The sequence below is a fragment of the Meleagris gallopavo genome, chromosome 1, assembly GCF_000146605.3.
Source record: "Meleagris gallopavo isolate NT-WF06-2002-E0010 breed Aviagen turkey brand Nicholas breeding stock chromosome 1, Turkey_5.1, whole genome shotgun sequence".
Classification (NCBI taxonomy): Eukaryota; Metazoa; Chordata; class Aves; order Galliformes; family Phasianidae; genus Meleagris; species Meleagris gallopavo.
In genome coordinates, this window is record NC_015011.2 from 183,370,115 (window position 1) to 183,393,341 (window position 23,227).

Here is a 23,227-nt window from a genome sequence, read left to right on the forward strand (position 1 = left end):
AATGCCCTTTTCAACTAGCATCTAATGAATCGTTTTTTTACTTATGAAAGAGAATGGAAAAATATAAATGTGAAAGCAGACTGTGCCCTTACATGGTGCACTGATTTTGTTTCATAAAACTCTGCCTATCATAAAAGGGAGCTTCTAAAACACTGAAATTAATGTACCTGTTAGAGTGTAAGCATGTTTCCTAAAGCAAAATGAAAGAGATGAAGTGTATGTTAAAAAAGAAAAAAAGCCAACTATACGTATACATATATTCTGTTTGGATTGTGGAGAACTATCATAAAAAAACTTCAAATGTGGAATTCACCATGTTCAGAAGAAGGGCCTCAGTCACTGGTCTGTCTTTTTGGTCTGAGATCTCATTTGAAAATTTCTCTGCAGGTAGATACAATAGTTTTCTGCCTTTAGTATCCTGTTGAACTTCAGGGCTCATTGAAGGTGTCTGTTCCTTGAAATGTTCTCTTGTGAAATTATTGCAACTGTTCTGATTGAGATGGATCACTTTACTGTAGAGAAAAATATCTTTTAGGATCTGGAAAGAAACTGTAAGTTTCCTTTGTGTTTTCTCTTTGAACTGGTATCACTCAGAGAAGCAAAGTTCGGTGGACGGGTACACGAACACGTGGCAGGTGGAAATACTCAAGCAATGAAGAAAGTGAAGACTCAGAGAGTGAAAAAAACTCTGATGAAGAGGAGGAAGAGGAAGAAGAGGAGGAAGAAGAAGCTGCACCTGCTGACGATGATGAACCATGCAAGAAGTGTGGCCTTCCCAACCACCCTGAGCTGGTAGGCTTTGGGGGAAACCTTCTGAGTGATTCGGGCAGTTCTGGTAGATCAGAGGAGTGTCTGAAGGTACACCATTCTGTGGGGTGGCAGTGTGTAGAAGCCCAACAAGCTTTCAGTGCTTCTGATGTTTATGGTGCTGGTTCATCAGTAGTACATACTGTCATAGATTCTTCTGATTATGTGGGAAATGCTGTGAGTCCACACAATGAGCATATTCTCAGGTGTGTGAAAGATATCCCAGCATGGTTGAGACAGTTAGAATGTTAGGATGCTAAAGATGAGTATTCCACTGGACGGTCACACAGTTTATGTGAGCATTATTGCTCAGTTTTAATGGAAATAGCTTTACCCAGCTAAGGAGGAATCCCAGTAGTTGCCTGGTTCTGCATACCCCAGAGAGTCTGTGAGTCTCTCTTTACCACCCTGGACATAAGAACACCCCAGCTGAGGAAACTACCTAAGATTGCTGTGGTTCCCTTCTGGCCTGTATGGCCAGGTTTCCTTCATGTGGATGTAAGTGCTCAGGGAAAACAGTTCCCACCACATCTTGTCCAGATGTAGTTTTCTACTTAGTCCAGGGTCTGGAAAGCATTACAGGATTCCATAGTATGTGTATGCAGTCTGTGTAATCCAGTAGTGCTGAGTTGCCTGAGAATACAACACAAGATGAAATCCGGTGCTAAAGTGGAAAACTGTGATACATAAACTTGCTCATAAAAATCACCCGTGGCCTTGGAAACATCCAGTGATAAGTGATACAGGATTTTTTTTACTTTGGCACAGTCCAAAGTATTTATGAAGTGCTTCTGTGTTGGCAGGGAAAATAGTTCTGGAGCTTGTTACACGTTGCGAATGCCAAAAGATATTCATGATTTGTTTTGTTTCAACAGATTTTGTTATGTGATTCCTGTGACAGTGGATACCATACAGCTTGCCTTCGCCCTCCTTTGATGATAATCCCTGATGGAGAATGGTTCTGCCCACCTTGCCAGCACGTATGGTTCCTGTTCCGCTTCACTTTCAGCATTGTGGTTGTGGAGATTTGTTGGGGCTTTAACAGTTTCTTTCTTTCATCTTTTTTTTTTCTGTTACAAAGCAGACCGTGATGCATTGTAGAGATGCTGGTCTTCCCCGTAGCCATTAGTAAAACTGTTTTATGAGGTGGTTTTCCTTTCCCTTTTTTTCTTCTGTTAGTGATAAATACTGCATGTTGCTGGGTTTTTTTCTTATGTTTAGCAACTTAAAGAATAACATAGTATTAGGAGTATAAAATCATAATTTTATCCAAAGAAGCATCACATTGTCATCCAGAAGGGAGAAGCATAGAATCAGAATTTCCTGAGTTGGAAGGGAGCCTTAAGGATCAAGTCCAGCAAGGAATAATCAGGGATCAAAGCAAGCAGCTGTTTCTGAAGTACTGTTCCTCCTTCAGAGACATTTGCTCAGAAGCTGGTAGAGAAAGCTGCCATTTCTGGTTAGCATCTCCTAGAAAACCCAGTGTTTTCCCTGCTGAGTAACAGACAAGTATGAGCACTTTTTCAAAGGTTATGAGCTGCTTCTTAAAAAAAAAAAAGTTAAAAAATGTTGTGCATATGTCTTGTTTAATTTTAAGTATATCTAAATAGCAGGAATTGCAGTGGTGATACTTGGAAGGATAAGCCAGAGAGAGTGCAGTGCTGTTCCTGTTAACTGAATGGGGAACCACCCTATGCACGTTTTCAGAATAGTCTGCCTGAAGATCTCTGATCTACCTTTCTTTTTGAAAAATCCTTTGTCAAAATGGCTGTAGCTCTGCAAAATGCTTGCCACCTTGACCATGGCATGACACAGCTGTATTGTGCATTGGTTTTCAGTTGTCTTCTGAGAAGTAGTTTGGGTTAAGTAGTCATGATCTTGAATCACAAGAATGTTCAAGAATGTTTTCTTCCTTAAAGAATTTCATATTGCTGCTTGCAGTTAAGTCATCTCCTTGCTTGGTTGCTGTTTAGTAATTTTCAACATGAAAAATAACAGATTTGTGAAAGTGTGATGATCATCCTTGGAAATAGTGTGATGAGGTATGGACATGAAACAAGGCACAGCTTGTCCATAAAGAGTCATTGTTACACATGGCTCCTGGATTATTAAATGGCATTCTAAGATATGGAATATTTGGCTAAAAATGGTGCTGGAACGTGCCTATGCCTTTTATCTGTGGTGTCCATAGACACACATCTCTCCAAAGGTTAAGATAAATACAGATAGCACTGCTAACACAGCTTCATGTATGTATGTTGACATGAATTAATAGTGCACGAAGTGTCTGAACAGGAGATGGAAACAGTTCTGAAAGAAACTAATCCTGTTTTTCATTCCCTTAGAAATTACTCTGTGAGAAATTAGAAGAACAATTACAAGATTTGGATGTCGTCTTAAAAAAGAAGGAGCGTGCAGAACGCAGGTACTGCTGTATGGCTGTGTTCACAGCAAACTGTGACTGTACATGCATTAAAAGGAAACTGGAGACCAGCCCAGTTTCCTCTTCACACTGATTAGATGTTACTGGTGGTGCAGTGCTGGGAGGGCTTACAAGAAAGGTGAAAAAGTCCGATAATTAGAAAAGATAAATAACTTGCATTGAACTTGGGTCAAGGTGTCAGGAGGTGATTTTGGCTTTCCCACAGCTGTACTTAAATGGTGTTCAGCACTGGTTCAGCTGCATGTTATTAATACTGTCATCCACGTGTAAATATCCTGCTGACAGCAAGATTAACCTCTGCCTTTGGTATAAAGGTAATCCAGATTAATGTGGTTTCTGAGTCGTGTTGCTTTAGATTCTGTTAAACTTTACCTGTTTTACAAGATGGTGCAGTTGCCATAGTGCATCTGAGTCACAGCTTTGGCTGACATTTTGCATTCACTCCAGCCATTTCCAAAGGCTCAGTGCAAACCAGTCTGCTGTGTTTGTGGGCAGCATCCTTACTGCTCGAACATCCTATCTGCAGTTTTCAGATCTGGTAAAGAGGGACATGAAACAGAATTTACATAATACATGGCTTGTATATTGAGCGCTCTTTAACATTTAGTGACATCTGTACAATTATTAAGCACAATTTTGCATTAATTGTATCTTAAAAGGCAAAATTCACCTGAAGATGAGACCTCTTTAAATGCAGTAACTGGGCAGGTTTTTATTTGTAGCATGACACTGACACCACATGAGATACAGTGATTTGGTGCTTGGGAGAGTGGAGCAGAATCCATGTTCGTGTTCAGGCTCTTTCAGACCTCCTGCCTGTGATTGCTGTTGTAGCAGCAACAGTGACAGTGGCAGATCAGGTACCAACTGTTCTCAGCTTCTGCTCAGAGTGGATCTAGTAAAATACACTATAGAGAAATTACCCTTGGTTTGCCAATTAGTGAATTTGTAGCTGTGAGAACAAAGCAATTAGCTTTTTTTGTGAGTGAGCTCAGCTTACAAACAACCTCCATCTGTGCAGGAGTGCGGAACACAGAACTGTATCTGCTGCTCTGTTTTATGGTGGGAAGTCTCATTGCTAATGAACAATATTTTTGGTCTTACTTTGGTAAATATTCTGCAGGCAACCATTACTTGCAATGCAGTTTTTTTTCCATCCTGTGGTACTTCTTTGAACTCAGTAGTATTGCATAGGAATATGGCTTTCTAACTGTTACAGGAGGGCACACAATCAATACAGTAGCAGTCTTCAGTGTCTGAAACAGATGTTTCACAACCATTTTGCAATCTGATCCTCATTCCAAATTAACCTAATGTTTTCTGTTGTAAAGGTTTCTTTTAGAAAGAGAGAAGTGAGTTTAGGTTATAAAGATTTTGTGATACAGTAATTGAATATAGAAGTTTTTCAACTTAATGGTGGTATATTTTAGTAAATTGCCAGGTGAGAAGGCTGAAGAGAGCAAGAGTTGTGATGCTAGAGGAAATGATAGTCTGTTCTTTTTTACTGCTGTTTAAATTACAGTTGGTTGTTTGGGGCACAGAAACATTAATGTTTCTATAAGATCACAGAGTATCTCTTGTCTGTTTTGCTGGGGCAAAATGTCTCATCATGGGCACTCACACGTAACAGCTTCTTGTATTGTTATCAGATTCAGTGTTGGTTTTTGAACTGGTGACACTGTTGTGCTTGTGCAGTTATTGCCAACCTTTCAGGAATCTGATTAAAATTGATTCAGCTGTTCAGCTGTGTTCTTACACATCCCCAAAGTGCCACAGATGTTCAGTGAAAACTTTTCAGTTCTCTGACAACTCTGACAAATACATACACCAAAGTCATACCCTTATTTTTCTCCCCTTCCTGAATTTGAGGTGGCTGAATTTCAGGTGTCTACACTCAAACTCCCGTAATCATGTGCTATGACAAGCCAGGAGTGGGCATCAGAGCTGTTCTGGATGCCACTTTTAATCTTACAAGAGACTCTCAGACTTCTTTATAGAAAATCCCACTGGGGATTCTCTACTTCTTGCAGGCCACATCAGGCGGAGCACTTCCTTTCATGTACTCCTAACTTCCCTGTAGCAGTGTTTTCTAGATTCTTATAGTATGTGTTCGTAACTAGCTGGGGCCCATCAGCATCCCACAGTTCCAAACCTGTTGGTGAAGATGTTTACGCTATTGGTTAGTGTTACTGAAGTGTTAGTGAGTGCCTAAGCTGGGGGAGGTAAAGCAGATCTCAGAACCTTCATGGATCATGCTTAAAACAGCTGCATTGTTTTCATACCTCCCATTTCTTCATGCTTTGCATTAAAAGAAATGAGAAATGGAAGAGACCATCAAAGACATTCACTGTACATTAAAATGTTTTTATTTTTAGTTCCTTTCTGATTTTAGGAGTTGTATTCCTTTCCTTAAGGTGCTACTTAATCACATTTCTAGAACACAGTGACTTTGCAAAGGGTAAAATTTCCTCCTCATCCAACCAATCTCATGGTGCTCAGGGTGGACGTTTCTTTTGGTCTGTCAGTTTGGAGAGTTGATATTAGGAGGCAGAAACAATTACTTTAATAGAAAACCAACATTTTCTATTTTGATATGATACGGAGTTGCCAAAGCTTATGACCTTTTTGGCTTTAAAATAACCTAAAATCCGTTTGTACTCCTTGTTGGCATTACTTTAGGAACTATATGTATTTGGGTTATTTAATAAAAAAATATGATGTTACATTCTTTTAGTAGATAGTTCTCAGAAGATTGTTGCATAAAAATGTATAATGCAGAAGGCTAATGAGAAAACTACTTTCAAATTGACATAGATTCTTTCCAAATTAATCAAAGTATTGGAAACCAAATTTTTACTCTTAGATGCCTGTAACTATTTGCACAAAATGATGCACATTTGAAGTAGAGGTGTTGGGTCATAGAATCCTAGAATGGCTTGGCTTGGAAGGGCCCTCCAAGATCATGGTTCCAAAACCTTGCTGCAGGCTGCGTTGATCAGGTTGCCCAGTCACTAGATGAGGTTACCCAGGGCCCCATCTAATCTGTCCATTAACACCTCCAGGGATGAAGGATGATTGGGTAAAAGTGTGGATGACTTGTGTACGTGATGCGTCCTGTTGCAAGTCCATTGTAATTGGGTGTGTGCTCAGTGCAGCTACGCAGTGTAACTGCAGAAGTTGATTAATGCAGAATCTTTATCTCAAAAAAATCAGAAAGCATTGGTTCTTGCATGATTTCATTTCAACCATGGTGATGCTTCACCAGATCTTGAAAGCTGGAGGTCTTCTGGCAAATATCATACCTTGTCCCTGCAGCAGCTGTGTTCTAAATCACTTTATTCAAAATAATGTTAAAATCTATAGAGGTATCACACACTTTCAGAGTCCTTGCAGGCTCACCAGCTTTCTGAGTTACTTTCATTTATTTAAATTATCTCTCATGTTCATGGAAAAGGTTATAGATTGCCTACTTAGCACAAAGATCAGAACCTAGTGCTGTTGGAGAGGTGCTAGGATGTCTGAGGCATCTTGGGGCAGACAGATGTTCCACTGGAGCAGCAAGCAGAGGCCAGGAGCCAGACATGGCAATTCAGGTGGCAGTGGATGCTTGCTAAACTAAGCTTGATGCTACTGCCTGATCTCAATTTTACATTGATTGAATCCTACCTGCTGTGGACCATAAGGGCAGCCTACTTTTCCTTACAGTAGTTTTTGCTATATTTGAGCACTGTTCTCTCTCCTGGTTCTCTGGATCAGGTGTCCATGCTTCTTTAGCTTTTCCTGCACTCCAGTAATTCCTACCAGCTCAGGCATAGAATGTCTTCATTATCCTGCAGGTTGTTCTCTTGTCCATGCATCCCTTCAACCACCATGCATCTTCAAACTCCATTGTTTGTGAGAACTCTTTGGAAATCACTTACATTATTCATACAGGAAAATGCAGTCACATGGGATTTAATATGTAATTCCAACTTTTCAGCTGGTACATCCTTGTGGGATGGTTATGGTGCTAATTGCAGTGTTGTTTTGATTATCTGCAGTCTTTCTATGAGCTTATTTTCTTTTTTCTCTCCTAAAGAAAAGAGCGACTGGTGTACGTGGGTATCAGCATTGAGAACATCATTCCACCACAGGTAAGTTACTGTATCTGTGTTGTATGATTCTTTTATTTTCCACACTTCTTAAGGAAGAAGGTTCTGAATGGTGTGTTGGAAGAGCTAGGAGTATCTTGGAAAGAAAGATGTGTGTATATGTAGGACAGAAACAATTCCAGGTTCTTCCTTTTAGTCTGAACTTGAGTTTAGTGGAGGGGCTTTGGGACCCTCCATCAGTGAGGAATCTCACTATCAACTTCTCCCATTAAAATTGGGATGTCAGTAGAATCCATTGCCGTTCTTTGAGTTATAAGGGTAGGTATTCAGTTTCATTAACTCTGGTATCTATGTCTGAGCCAGTGTCCCAGCCTTCCTTTAGGAGAGATGGAGGGAGATGAGTGTTTTCTGGCTTTTTGACAGGGGTGGGAGATAGTATCTATTAGAAGCATAACATTTCCCTCCCAAGAATGCATACTGAAGTTACATTTGATGAAAAACTATCAACATTTTGTGTTTTAGTAACAAATGCTCCTATGTGATTTCACTTTACAGGAAAGGAAAAAATAAATCTTTTCATTCATGTGGAGATTGTCCTTTTCTCTCTTCTTGAATACATTTTCAAGTGAATTTCTTCATGTCATAGTCAGATGCCTTCATCCAAAATTATGTCATCTCTTCTTCCATGAGAGTTTAAAACAAAACTTCTGTTTAGGTATAGACTTTCCACGCTGACAGTAATAAAGCCAGCTTTCTCGCTCTGTCTCTGGATAGCAGATAAATGATAACAGATTTTGCAGACTTGCAAGAGACTCTCTGGCTGAGAGTCTGAAACTCAGCCCAGGCACAGATTTTTAAAAAATGACTAAATTGGAAAGAACGTCATAAAATTAAACTGTGTGGATTTCATCAAAGCTGCGCCATGTAAAAGCATTTGTAGTGGCTCAAACCAAAGCCAGCCCCTGCACAAGCCACCCATGCTGTTGGCTGTATGGGTCAAAGAACAGTCTGGTGGCACAGGGGCAGAGTCACTGTGCACAGAGACTTAACTGATCAGTTTGTTCAGCTTGCTGCATTTACAGGTGCTGGGAGCATCACCTGGCTGCTGTAGCATTAACACAGTGGTACAGTGGAACCTTTGAGTGATGTGTTTGTGTGTGGCGTGAGCACAGGCATGAGAAATCTGGAGGGAGTGAAGAGAACTTCTTGACACTTCTGTCTTATGTCAACAGGAGCCAGAAATCCCTGAAGGTCAAGAAGAAAAAAAGAAAGATTCCAAAAAGCACAAATCAAAGCTGCTTGAAAGGAGATCTACCAGAACCCGGAAATGCATAAGCTACAGGTAGGCAGGTTTGTTTAAATAGCTTATAAAGCAAAAATAAACCATACCATCATTTTCCTTCTCATTCAACCTCCTGCTTCTCATGCATACTTTCACATTTAAAAGAGAGGCCAAATTGTTTCCTCTGAATACCAGTTATGCTGGATGTTTGTGAAACAGAGGTGCTTATTACTTTGTATATTGAAAATTGGATGCATAAGAAGTTAAAACATAAAAAGTGGTACTTTGTTCAGCAATGCTGGAGAAAAAAAAGGTGTTGTTGCAGCTCCTGCTGTATGTTAAAGCAAGTGGATTATACTCCTGCTTTCTATTGGAAGAGAAAACTTTTGCTTCTCTCTAAAGGCCTGAAGTTCCCATCTCTCTTTTTTTCCTCTGTGGGGACTGGAGAAGAGAACTGCTGCCTGAGAGCTCGTGTTTTTTGTCCTGGCTGCATTAAGAATATAAGGAGTCTTGCCTTTCCCACAGTGCTTGTTCTTTGTAGACCCTTATCATAATAAACAAGAACATTACAACTTCCAAAATTTTCCAGCAGATAACCATGGATAAACTCAGTCTGGTTGTGCCATTGAGGAGAGATATGACCTTTGTGTTGGATTTTCAGCCTACTCAGCAAACTCATTCTGATCTTACTTAGCTGTTGAGTTTCTGTAACTTTTAAAATTAAGGAATGTGATGCCAGGGACACAGTTAGATAGATTTGCTGCTATGTCTGTGACAGGTCAGGCAGCATCTGGCCAGGAGTCTTACCTGTAGGATATCTGGCATGACTTCAGCAGGACACACATTATAGAGAGGCAGTGACTGTTGTTGGAAATAATGTTTATCGTAATGTTGCTTCTGAAAATCAGTCTTTGATAGAAAATGACAGTCTGTCTCACAGACTGCATCACGCACGTAACTTTGAGCTGGTGAAAGTATTGCACATGTCAGTGTGTCACTTCAAATCTATATGTCTGCAGTGAAGTCCTATTAGTGTCAGTGAGAACTGTGCGTGCTTTCCTTCCGAGGGGGAAAATAAATGCTAAATGTCTCATTCTGCTTACAGACAAATCTGTATTGTGTAGCATTCTGGTTCTCTGAAGACAGGTTAGTTCCTTTTTTTGTCATCTGTGCTTTCCTTTTGTGAGAAGGTTAGCAAAAACCTGCTTCCTGAATAAAGCAGCAGCAGTAGAAATGATGTGCCATTACAGTTAATTGACAAGCAGTTGTCAGCCCATGTTGGATTTCAGGTTATTTGTGATTTGAGAGCATTAAGTGATTTCTCACATTTTAAAGGTGTTTTTTTTGTTAGCACTCCAGAGGGAAAATAGTGTTTGAGTAATGTGGGACAAGTCTTATTGATGGAATAATTTCAGACTTACTTCCTTACTGTGCAAAGCTGCCTTAAACATGACATACAGCTGTTCTCGGGATATACAGGAAGACCAGCAATCAGTCACCTCACTTTAAAAGGCGTTTTATGGCTGCTGTTGGGTTACAGAGTAATACCAGATCTGTTCTTGTCTTCTTCTGCTAGAGGTTACAATAGAGGACGGAGATAAACCTGTAATCTTTCTTTAGTGCCTGGCAAGCCAAATCTTTGAAGAAAGTATTGTCCCATGCACAGTCATTTCTATTTTAAAAACAGAAAAATGAGAAGAAAATAATCTGAACAAAATGTCTTTCCTACAAAGATAATACAAGTTGTACTTTTTGCATGTAATTTCTCAAGGCAGAGTTTGGGTAATACGGATAATAGTCCCTTGTTGCAAAACTGCAATTCCTAACTGCAGAAACCATCTAAAGAAGTCATCTTTTGTGTAGGAGGACTGGCTTCTTTCTCCTCCATTTGCCATTCCCCTTCAATGAGCCACTCCGTGTACAGGGATTGAGGCAGGCTTACAAAAGCAAAATGTTTCTCTTTTTCCTATTTAGTTATGTAACGTTACCTTATGGTTTATTTGTGTTTTGCTGTGAAGAGCTCTGTACAGTACATCTCCTCTGTTCAGCTTAGAGTGCTGCCAATCCATTAGGTGTAATTACTCCGAGGAGAAATGAAGCTACAAATTCTTAAGGCAAATTTCAACAGGGTGAATAATTATCCCCTGACTTTAATAGGTGCTTTCCTGGAATCCTGTTTTGCAAATTGGCAGTGTGTATGTCATCCCTATAAAAGGTGTGAGGGCATTGCTAATGTTTGGTGTGAAATGTGCCACTGATACCATTGCAAATAATTTTCAAATTATGTATCGTAAATTAAAAATGAAATTCAGCAGTGTGTTGTGTAAAACTAAAGTGCTTTTCTGTTCGTGTAACTCTGTACCAAAAGGTCTGTCAGTGATAAATACTTTGTAAATAGAAATAATAAACATATCTTTTAGAAAATGGCTGTTTTCTCACATGTCTGCCCCTTTGTCTATGTTATTTTGTCATTTATGCAGCCCATTACCTATGCAGCATGGTTGGTTAAAGCAGTTTTAGATGTTGGGGTATGTTTCTGTAATGTCATAAAATCATAAATGAAAACTGTTACTTTTAGGTTTGATGAATTTGATGAGGCAATTGATGAGGCAATTGAAGATGACATCAAGGAAGCTGATGGAGGAGGTATGTTTCTCATATTTGTTTTTCATTCCAATGGTGGTATGAAGATTGAGACCAAATTTCTTTTGGTGTGACAGGCAACGAATGGAGTCCTCTCCCTCACACCGTGTAATTTACAGTTCTTACTATTGCACTTTTAGGCTCACACTAAATAATTTCCCTTGGAAATAGCCATGCCAAGCTGCCAGAAGATGCCAAAAAGCACTTGATGTTGATAGTTAAATTCCACTTGTACATGTTTTAATATGTGAATACAGTAAATAATCATGACAAGACAGTTTTTAAGATTAATTCACTATATTTTGAATTTGAGAGTGGCAGTTAGCACCACTGACATCTGACACCTGTAAATATTGGGCTCAGAATCTGGTCCACGTTTGGACCCTTTGAAGGCTGGGTCTGCAGATACAGTCCTGAAGTGTTAATGCAGATCTGTGAGCACTTCTCAGTTATACATGAAATGAAGTGCAATTGCACTTGTTGATGCTTGGTGGGGCACCACAGGGAACAAAAGAGAGATCTTCCAAAGTACCTGAGACTGATGAATCTGTGCTTCTGCATCACCTTGGCTTGTGTGGAGAGAACTGCTGTGAAACTTAATCCCTTCCTTATACGGCATCTCTATAGAGACAGCAGTTCTCAGAAGGCCAGCGGATGTATGCAGACAATCTGAAACTCTGTGTCTGTGGGTGTGTTACACAAGACCTTAATAAATGTAACTTAAATCCTCAACAGGAAAACCAGCTTTTCTTAAAGTCTGCTGATTGGCCAAACAGTAGCCTAAACAAAACTCCAAGAAGAACATGAAGGCCTTAGGAAGAAGATGTATTTTCTGCTATCTGCCCTATTCAGAAAACACTGTCACTGGGGGAAGATGTATTCTGTGGTTAAGTAGCAGAATGCCAACATTTACGTTCTGTTTTCTGTGTTGATCTCATTGTTTCTCAGGGACCACAACTGGGGCTGTGTTTGTCAGGAATAAGGCTTCAGACAGCATCAAAAAAATATGAAGTTACGAAAAATAATCTGAAGCAAGAGGCATGGAAAAAAGTTACGAGCAAAGTTAAACAAAAATAATCTTGTTCTTATTTTCACCTTTCTATCACTGGATTCAGGCATTGGCAGAGGCAAAGACATGTCTAATATCACAGGACATCGTGGAAAAGACATTTCCACAATCCTAGAGGAAGAAAGGAAAGAAAATAAGCGACCCCAAAGGGCTGCTGCAGCACGGCGCAAGAAACGACGGCGACTAAACGACCTGGATAGTGACAGTAATCTGGACGAGGAAGAGAGCGAGGATGAGTTTAAGATCAGTGATGGGTAAGTCTCCAGTTTAGCTTCTGCCACGAGTCACTGCCTGCTTCGGGTTTCTGTGACTCTGCAGTGCCCCTAAAATGGTCATTGGGAGAATGTGTCCGCATCCAGAACACCATTGTACAGTGCCAGCAAAAATACTCCTGGCTTAGTTGAATTTAGTTGTGCTGGAAAAACTATACTTCAAATCCACGTGCTGCAGTCATCCAACCTCCATCTTAAGCAAAACCCATCCTTACCAAAGATGTAGCTAAAGTGAGGCGGGTTGTTCTTCTGAAAATATGTCCTGTTCTGTGGGGTCTTTATTTGGCCTGGTTGCCATTTTGAAATCAGAAAAGTAAAATTTCTCCATTTCTCCAGCATACCAAACTTGACTTTTGGGTTCTGGAATCAGCTCTTGCCTTTTGCTTTCTAAAAGATAAGGTTTGAACACAGCCAAAGAAGAGGGTTACACTGCAGAAAACAAATGTGTGTTATGCAAAGCTTTAGAGACTGAATGAATATTGCTTTGGCTCACTGAAATTATTTTTCCCTGGAATTTCTAATCTTTCAGACTGGGAAACACGTAATGTTAAAAAATAATAATTTTAGATATTCTTAATGCTTCAATGAAGAAACATAGTTGAGCTTTTAAAGCTTTTAAAGCTTTATCCAGTAGAACAGTCAATGTACAAAGTTTATAGGTGACCTACACCTATATATATTTACATATGTAAATATCTCTAGAGCTTTGTTTTTTGCATATGACCATGTTAAGGAATTTTCAATGACGTGGTGAATAGACGAGCAAAACATGCTAAAAATATCCAACCTATGATTGGAATGTTTGGAAGTTTTCTGGAATTAATAGCACATAGGTCTGTTAAATTATGCTCAAGCATTTTCAACTCAGTTCTTTGCTGAATACCTTTTGAAAGTTATCCTGGGATTTACATTCAGCTGGCAACCAAATGCAAGTGGCTGTGCACCTGCAGTGTTCCACTGTTTTTTTTTAAAAAAAAGAACATGTTTTCCTCCCTCAGAAGTGATGCTTATGCAGAGGTATTGCTATGCAAGTGTTACGTTGAAGTGTGAACACTTCAGAATTTATCCAGTTTAAATCTCACCTATGGTCACATTTTGCTGTAACATTCATATCCACCCACTGTTCTGACCCGCTGTGTAATGTCATGCATTGTAAAGCTGTCTTCCAAGAGAAAACAGAAACTCCATGTCAGTGATGGCAGTTTGCTCGCTCTGGATCTTTAGTACACATCATTTCTGTGAGATTTGTGCAGTTCTGTTAGGTGCCTGCTTTGCACCTAACTGAGGTAGGCTCATGGAGGTAATGTTTCGATTCTTTGTTTTAGATCTCAGGATGAGTTTGTTATATCAGAGGAAAATCTGGACGAAAGTGAAGATGATCCACCATCAAACGAAGACAGCGATTCCGAGTTCTGTGCCCGCATATCCAGGAGACATCTCTCCAGGCCCATGAGGCAAAGCAGGCGGTTACGAAGGAAAACAGTCAAGAAAAAATACTCTGAAGATGATGAAGATGAAGATTCCGAGGACAATTCAAGCAGAGAAACTGGTGAGTATAAGTGGTCTTTTAAATGTATGGAATATTTTGTGCTGGAGAGAGGAAGAGTGGAAGTCTCAGTTTCCTGTCATGACATGGATGCTAATGGTTTTGGTTCCTTTGGTCATGTGTATGTCATTTTTGCTTCCTTTCTGTAAAGCTGTTTGCTGCTTTGTTCTGCTGTGAGTGTTCTAAAGGAAGCTGTTCCTGAGTACTAGGTTCTTGGCATTTAAAATCAGTCTGTATTTAAATGTATGCTCCTGTTATGTCGTGTCCTTTGTGGACAATTTCAGCTCTCACGTACCTGTCTGTTTGGAACATGATTGCAGGGAATACAAAGGATGGAGGCAGAAATATTCTTCTTTCTATGTACTTAAAGATCTCCTGAAAAACTTTGAAAAAGCCTCTTCTGAAAGAAGCATTTTCCCTCACTTTGTGTGGAAAACTAATTCCTTCAGCTGCTGTCAGTTTTGTATGGCATTCAGTGTTTCAGAGCTTACCTTTTCAATGTTTTATCTGTTGCAAATTGTAGTTGTAGGTAAATGTTTTCATTGAATGTAGACAGGATCATGTTGTAGTAGGTTGATTTGAAGTACTGGCTTCCAAAAGGAGGGTTAATGCAAGAACAGATCAAGATAGCCACATGCACTTGCACTAATTGCTGTCTTCCTGTCCTGAATGCATCACTGCACTAAATGTGAGCAGTTGGTAATGAAGATAATTGCAGAACCTTGAAGATCCAAAGAATTTGGCCATCTACTCTGTAATGCCTACAAGCAAATCTGTTCCTTTGTGAACACGTATCTGCGAGAAGATCAGAACCCCATTCTGTACCATCAGAAGCATCCTGTTTTAAAAAAGAGCAGGAAGAGGAAACGCTGAATGCAGTGTAGTTTTCTTACTTTTGCAGCAAAGTGTTGGTTGGTAGAGCCTTGCCTCACTGATTCCAACGTAATTCCTTAGATATATAACTGCATAACTGTTCTTCTTTACCCCTATTGCTGTCCTCAGGATCCTGCCTGAGCTCTGTTTTGAGTTAAAGAAGTAATGTTCCCTGTGAGTGGCTTTGTTTTCAGTCTCCAGAGATGGGAGCTTTTTCTGAGGGCCAGAAAAAGCCTGGCTGTGACCCTTTCTGTAACATTTTAGGAGGTAAAGAGGATTGCTGCTTTGATCTGTCCCTGGTGTCAGTCAGTAATTTAAGAACAATATGGATTGCATATAGGAATGTACTGTGATCTCAGGATAATTCCTCTGGCACAGCTCAGTGAAAAAGCAGCAGAAGTTGACTCAGAGCTGATGTTAACTGTTAAAATGTAAATACGTTCAATTCTCAAAGCCAATAGGTGCAGTAGTCCAGTGCAGGAAGAACTGAAAATAATGGTAAGTTTCTTCTCCATAGTTTTTGTTGTAAGTGAACTTTTAAGCCTAGATTTGTTGTAAATGATTTAATACTCTGAAGTCAGATCTTACCTGGATTCTCGTTTTGTTGTTTCTATTCATCTACCTGTTCTAAGAATTATTTGAGCAGAGTGCAATGCATTTAAATTAAAAAAAAAAAAAAAAAGAAGGGGCTTTCCTGGAAATGATAGTGTGTATGTCATTGATTCAGGTTGCTTCAACTGTCAGGAATTGTAGAGGAAGCATCTTTGGCACCAGTAGATATGAGGGAGCAAAAACATGGGAAGAAAACCTGCTCTGGGGGAGTTTGATGAAAAAGGATTTGTGAGAAGGTTTTTTAAAAGTAAGCAATTCGCTGCTGGCAGTGAAAGGGAGAACTGATGCGTGAGCCTTAGATAGGTCAGGCTAATGAGGTGTGATGGCTGAGACTCTCCTGTGCTGGAAATGTGCCTGGTTTTATCTGTGCTGATCTAAAGCTTATCTAAATAGTGCAGTTTTGTCTTAATGGAATAAGAGACACGGCTGTTTTCTTCTGTACAGAGAGTGGTGATTACACAGATTACAGTGATGATGATTACCTGGAAACCAGGAGGAGAAGATCAAGAAGGAATCAGAAGAGGCAAGTGAACTACAAGGAGGATTCAGAAAGCGATGGCTCTCAGAAAAGTGTCCGATATGGAAAGGAGTTAAGAAGAGTTCATAAACGCAGGCTCTCCACTTCAGATAGTGAAGGTAAAACACACAGTCTGATTTGCAGGAGCTGCTGTATGTCTGCATTAGCCTAAGGAGAAAACTGTGTATAATTCAGAGATGCCCAGAAAATGTTCTTTCTAAAGTTCCTTAGTGTTTCTCAGAATCTTGTTTCCTTGTGAAGCAGCCCGCAGGTACTGTGTGATGTGCCATTATGGTTATTTCTCAGAGTCACTGTCCCTGCTCTGGCCTCACAGGGTCTGACTTTACTGTGTCTGGCAATGAGTGGTGGCATTTCAAAGCTGTAATTAATGTCACTGTTTTGCCACTTCTCTGTTTAAGAGGCCACAAAGCCTTCTCCACGAATGCTCAAAGATTCTTTTTTGCCTTCTGGTGCCCTGATTGTTTTCATAGATCGGTATGCCACCCTACTACCTTCCTTTGTGGTTGTTCAGCCTTTTCCAATGCAGTCTCCTTTTTGAAGGTGCTGCAATCAGTGTAGGTGTGTATGATGTAACAGAAAACCTGCTCGCAGTACTGTCAGTCACTCCATGAGCCACTGATGTGTATTTAAATACAAAATTAGCTTGTACAAACACAGCCACTGTGAAGGCTTTGGGTCCTTTGAATTCTGGTGCCCAGCTCATGAGAACCATCTGTTCGGCACTGAGATGTGCTGAGCTTTACAGGTTGCAGTGGGTGTCAGGGCACCTGAAGGTAAGTTTTGGAAGTGCTGGCCTGAGTCTATAGAATGTTTCAGGATCCTCTTCCATGAAGGGAAGCAAGTATGTATTGCAACCATATGGTATCTTGAAAACTTGATCTCATTCTTCAGTATACAGTCTGTTCTCAGAAATAGGATATATAGGCTGTCTGCTCACGATCTGCTATATGGTGGCTGACTTTTTCTTTGCTACCTGCACTTGTGACTTTAAACAATGCCTGATTGATGGTATCTTTTGTACATGAAAACCCATTTCTTCAGGTATTTTTGGTACTGGCTTTTTTTGCATACTAAACCCAATGCCATTTAGTACCATTCCAGTAGTTTCCCACGGTTCTAATGTAAAAAGTATGTAACAGTTACTGGAAATGTAATTACGTTGAAAATACTGGAACTCTGACAAAGTCTCCAGCAACCTGAACCTACACTGATAATACCTTTAAAAATGACAATTTGCATGCATTTCTAGTGGAAATAGCAAGGAGAAAGCCAGTGGTGTTTGATTTTTCAGTTAGTCTTTTTTCACCTAAGCCAGTTTGCAAGGAAAAGGCCTTCCATTGAGGGACAGCAGCCTTCCAGCCACATTCAAACAGTGTTCATGTGCTTTGAAAGAAGTCCTGTAGAATTTGGTGGGGGGAAGATAGTAAGTTGTGTGCATGTATATGTATGTATATATATTTTTTTGAAGGTAGTGCAGCCATTATTTCATAGAAGCATAGAATATCCCATGTTGGAATGCAGCCTTGAGGATCACTGAGTCCAACTCCTGGCTCTGCAGAGGGTCCTCACTTTCTGGAAGGCTGTAAAGTTGTGCTATTCCTGATATAGTTAGCACTTCTAACTTCTAGCACAGGCCTCCAAAGCCTCCCTAATGCTCAAGCTGAGAGCAGAATACCAACAGATTGCTGGACTTTGCTATTTGAGCAGTTTCTTTAGAACATGAGAAGTATGCAAGCGTTTTGACATGGTTGGGGGACTGAGGAAGTGTGTGCTGTGTGTTGTTGAGAAACAGAGAAAGATGGCGTTTTGATGAGTGTAAGTCATTAGAAAATAGGACTGTAAGTGTTTTGCATGCACTCAGATTTGCTAACGGCTTTAAGTCTGCTGCTTATTCCAGAGAGCTACGCATCCAAGAATTCCGAAGATGACGATTCCACAAAAGAGTCGAAGCGTTTGATTCGAAAACGTCGGCGAAGTACGGATGACTACTCTGAGGAAGGAGAGGATGAGGAAGATGAAGAGAGGCCTGTCCGCAAACGGCTCAATAGAATTGAAACAGACGATGAAGATAACTGCGAAAATGCTAACGATGAGGCAGAAAGCCCTGCAAATAAGCTGCCAGCACCACAGGCTCCTCAAGACAACACCAAGAAGCACTGCTACCGGATAGAAAGTGACGACGAAGATGACTTTGATAACGTAGGAAAAGTAGAGAGCCCTTTGGACTACAGCCTGGTGGACTTGCCTTCCACCAACGGACAGAGCCCAGGTAAAACCATTGAGAACTTGATTGGCAAACCTAGTGAGAAGACCCAAGCCCCGAAGGACAGCACAGCCAGTGCCAGCCTGGCGCCCAATGGGACGGGGAGTGGGCAGGAAGTGGTAGGGCCAGAGGAAGATGAAGATGAACTTTTGAGAGTGACTGACCTTGTTGATTACGTCTGTAACAGTGAACAGTTATAAGACTTCCATTTTTGTGCTAATTTATTCCACGGTAGCTCATACCAGCGGGCCAGTTATTAAAAGCTGTTTTATTTTTCCTAGAAAACTCTCCACTACAGTATCACTTTTTAGAAGCAAGAATTTCACCAGTCCTGCAGTCTTTCTGTGAAGTGACCAGTTTTGAACTTTGAAGAAGAATTGCTGTAAATTCCCTCTCTTACCCCCCTTTCTCCTTCCAAGTCCATGGTCCTGGGTAATTTCACTCACAAAAACCTTATCACAACAAGAGATTTGTATATTTTTGGCTTTATATTTCCTGAGTGCATACAAATTTGTGGAAATGGGTGGCCTAAGAAAGCATTCCAAATCGGTCAGGGCCCAAACCGAAATTTGGGGTGGGTTTGGCTCAAGGGGTGGGCGGGGTGCAGAAGCACTTGTGCTTTAGCTTTTTCATATGAGATATATATTATATTTAAATGTTCACAACTTAGATTACAACTTAACAGACAGTCTCAAATTTAACGTCTGTACTGTCGCATTTTGTGAGTTGTAGGTTAACATGCCATAGCTCATTAGTAATCACCTTCATGGAAGCAGTTTGATTTTAATACTGGAGGCAAACAGAATTACTAGAGGCCGAGAAGGTACCATAAACAAGAACTCTACTATCCATTATGACTTGCAGACTTTCCTAATAAACATCCTTTAAAGTGTTTGTACAGTAAAGTGTACTGTAATGAAGTTTTTGACAGTTGAAACACGCTAGCAATGAATTTACAAAGCTATCAGATGGTCTTCTGTACACGGTGTCCAGTGGGAGGACGCATTGATGTGAAGTTGGTCTGTAAACGGGATGGCATCTTGACGTGCTGTAAACTTTTACAGACAAAAGAATCCTGCAGTAGCTGCCTGGCCACTTGGGTTTCACCTTCTGTTGGAGTATTCGGAATGGAATGTGTCTGTACAGACTGCACTGACCACAGAATTGCAGCGCATCAGAGGATTGAGGGATTTTCCAATAAACCGTGACTGGTCCATTCATGTCCTTAGTATCTACTTCAAATTGAAGTAAACAAATGGAACAGTTTTCCTTTTGGAGGTTTTTCTGTTTGGGGTTTGTGTGTGTTTTTGTTTTGATTTTAGTTATCTGCCTGGATGTATTAGCAGGTTTTGAATGTAGTGTTGGCCTTTGGCCATTAGAATTTTCTTAAAATACATTTTAATAATTGTCATGTGACCAAACTGATTTCAAGAAGGCAGTATTTCTGAGAGAAAACACTCAACTCCAAGACGTCTCATCAACTTTGGAGTGGGCCTGAAGTGATATGTGCTTTCATTTAAAATAAAAAAAAAAAGGAGACTACAAACAAAACCAACAAACGTGGGCACATAAGAAAGAGCAGAGCTGAAATTTGCTTTGGGTAGTGTTGAGTTTTCTCTTCATTTGGAATTAAGATGCAGGCTGTAGCATTTGTACATGTTGTAGCACACAGCTGAAAAAGATCTGCCGAACGTTGAAATCCAAAAAGGTCACATCTGTTACTCCTTTTGCTCCGAGATTTGGATTTTTGACTGGTGTTGATGTCCATTGCCGGCAATGGATGCACCGAAACTGCTGCTGCCACTGAGGAGTGAGTTCTCCTTTCCTGCCCCACCTGATTCCCTTCCATTATATTGTATTTCCTAGTCAGTCATGAAGCACTTCTGTTTTCTTCTACTAAAACCGGCATTAGGCCTTTACTAAATACCTCTCTAGAATACCTAGATCCAAAAATACCTACTTCTGGCCTGGAAAGTCTTGGTTTTGTTTCCCCACCTGTCTCTGCATGAGTTCAATCAGAACCACTCCGTGACTGTTACTCGATTGGGTTCTAGCAGTGCACATCTACAACCAGAATCGTCAGAGCTGCAAGAAAGATAGAACTCGTTCATTACCTGCTGTGCTAAGCAAGCTTGTGATTAAGAAAAAAAAAGAGAAATCACGCGCTTTCTAAATGAGAACTGAACATCATTAAAGATTAAATATCTTTCCACCTTATCAATGTTAACAGATTTCACAAGCAGGTATTAAAACAGGGTTTAGAATGTTCTTGTAAGTGTACGTAGCATTTTAGCTACTACAATGTTTTTCTTTGCCTAGGTGATGCATAAATGTAGTGCTTCTACATTTCTAATATACTTGTGTTTTAAAACAAGCAAGAACATATGGCTTCCCCTTTCTAATGTTAATAATTGCTAAGCATTTTTAATATTTGCAGTGCAAACTGTCTTGATTCCCATGCAGCAACACTGTGCAACCAGTGACTTCTCATTTATTTTGGCAGTGCCATCACCTTTTTTGCTGCCACATGGAGCCTTTTCCTGTCTGATCAGTGCCATAGCAAACGTTCTTGCTTGTAGACAGCCCCAAATGCTGGATATGTAGTGGGTGAGTCATTGTGAATGTAGGAAAATACAAAGCAGTTAAAATACAAATATACCAACCAGGAAGAAATTGAGCACTGTGTTCGGGAGTGACGTAGAAGACCAGAAAGCAGAAGTGAAGCACTGAATTTTATGTCAAGAGCATCAAGCTTAACCAATGTAGACAGAGAGGTTGTTGCTTTCTATTGGTCGGTTGTACAAAACAATTCTCTGTCTTCTGAGAAGTCACCCTTGGTAGCTGGGATGGCTTCATCCCTTGGGATCCCAAGGTGCCGTTAGCCCAGTGGGAATATTGTGCAAGGAAAATCTGCCTAGATGTTCTACAGAGCCCAGGATTTTAAAACTTCCGTTTTCTCTCCTGTCTAAGGCTTCCAGCATGGTCAGAAATGTAAATCTGTTTGGAAAGATGTTTTCAGAACCAAGGCTGACTGGCTGCCATGTGGGGCTCGTGCTGTTGCGTCACGTGTATGTGATCCCAGAGTGGGATCCTCCAGGTGTTGTGGTGTCCTTAGCAGCTTGTGCTCTTCTGTATGCATCGTGAGATCAGAAGTCACATCTCCTTGACTGCTCATCTTCAGGTGTGGCTTTGGGCTAACAGAAATTCAGGGTGTGTAAGGAACAGAATGCATTCTGGCCAGGGGTTTCTCACACAATGGACTGGACAGCAGAAGAAGGAGCACCTGTTGGCTGAGCTGTTCTTTGCACACAGGTTGACACCAAAAGCTGTGTCTTTTTTAACTGCAGATCCTTCAGAATATAACTGATGAGGAAGAAAGTGAACTGATTTCTGTGGGCTGTGTGAGTCTTAAGAAGCACTGGAGAAGGGAAGGAACTATAAACTGTGTTGAGAGATGGATGTTTTTGGGTGCCACAAAGATGAAGGATGGCTTTGCCATGAGCATAGGATGTGCTGTGCAAAGTACAGCCGCTCTGTACTAAGGAATGCAGAGTGTTAATCCAACCAGAAGGGTGGGGAATTAAGAAGGCAAAATTTCATTGCAGTTGCTGTCTGAGTTATTGAATCTTCTAAACCTCGATTTAAAAATGGAAAACAGCATCACTAAGATACCAAAAAAAAACCTTAATGTTGAAAGCCTGTAGAAACACGAGTACTGAACAACAAACTCTCTGAGCTCTTAGATTTCCTACATGTCAAATTACCTTATAAAATTACTGTATCTTCCTGATTTATTTAATGAAAGGACTGCTCTGTTCTAATGGCGCTTAAGAAAAACAGAGATGCTTTTTCTCTAAATTGCTCATGTATAAATATGTCACCTCGAGATTTCTGTGGATTGAAACGTCTCGATTGCTCTTCATGCAGTGGGAGCTGATGACTGAAGCGGGCTTCTTTCCTGGTCACTGCTGTTTTCTGAATGCTGGCCTGCACTCTGAGGGGTCCCACTCAAAGAACCTTGAGGTGAAAATGTATGTTCAGAAAAGAGAAACTGTATGGTAGCAGTGCCCTTGTTCTGATTTGTCTTCATGTTTCTCACTTGAACTGTTTGGTATCAGGATGCTGTTTAATGATTTCAATAGTCCATTGTCAGGGTGTCCATTGTAGAGCTCTGTTTTCAGGTGCTTACAGCTTGGTTTTCAATGCTCTGCAGTAGGAAGGCCTGGTTGAAACTTTCAGCAAGTTGTTCCAAAGTATTTATTTTCACCAATTTTTTATTTTTTTTTAATGAGAAGTAAATGAGGAATTTTGGTGGCAAGGGATTTGTATCATCTAGTTCAAAATGGCAACGCCTTGGGGCCAATGGGCCTTGAGAATTGGTTTTGGTACGTGTGCAGTGAATGCTACAAGCTTGTGTTAAGCATCCAACATGCAGCGTGCACCTACATACGTGTTTACATTTGCTTTCAATTCACTGGGTATATAAAATCCTTTCATGTATAAATATATGTAAAAATATCAAATATCTTCAAATGGTAACTTTCTGGAAAACTAAATCTGTTGAATATGGTGGGGAAATCTGCAGGAATTCATGCAAAAAGAGCACAGCACTGCAACTCATCTAGTGTTTAAACAATCTATGGGAGCATTTAGGACTGCTGTCTGAAATGTGCGGGATGAAGCCCACGTTTCCTGGGATCTTACTTTGGCTCCTCCCCTTCTAGAACAAGTGGGGTAGGGACTATATCACTTAATATGTCAGAAGACAGAAAATGGAAAAAAAAAAAA

General features: G+C 40.3%; 1 protein-coding gene across 1 annotated transcript in view; it reads left to right on the forward strand.

Annotated features, from left to right (window-relative positions):
* Positions 1-23,227, forward strand: part of RSF1 (remodeling and spacing factor 1) — a 37,934-nt gene extending 14,707 nt beyond the window's left edge. The window contains exons 7-16 of the mRNA XM_010706155.2: positions 595-792; positions 1,683-1,787; positions 3,153-3,232; positions 7,329-7,383; positions 8,574-8,683; positions 11,202-11,269; positions 12,382-12,589; positions 13,933-14,156; positions 16,083-16,274; positions 18,074-23,227. Of these exons, the coding sequence (XP_010704457.2) occupies positions 595-792; positions 1,683-1,787; positions 3,153-3,232; positions 7,329-7,383; positions 8,574-8,683; positions 11,202-11,269; positions 12,382-12,589; positions 13,933-14,156; positions 16,083-16,274; positions 18,074-18,639 (1,806 nt within the window). The 3' untranslated portion in view covers positions 18,640-23,227. The remainder of the gene's footprint in view (positions 1-594; positions 793-1,682; positions 1,788-3,152; positions 3,233-7,328; positions 7,384-8,573; positions 8,684-11,201; positions 11,270-12,381; positions 12,590-13,932; positions 14,157-16,082; positions 16,275-18,073) is intronic.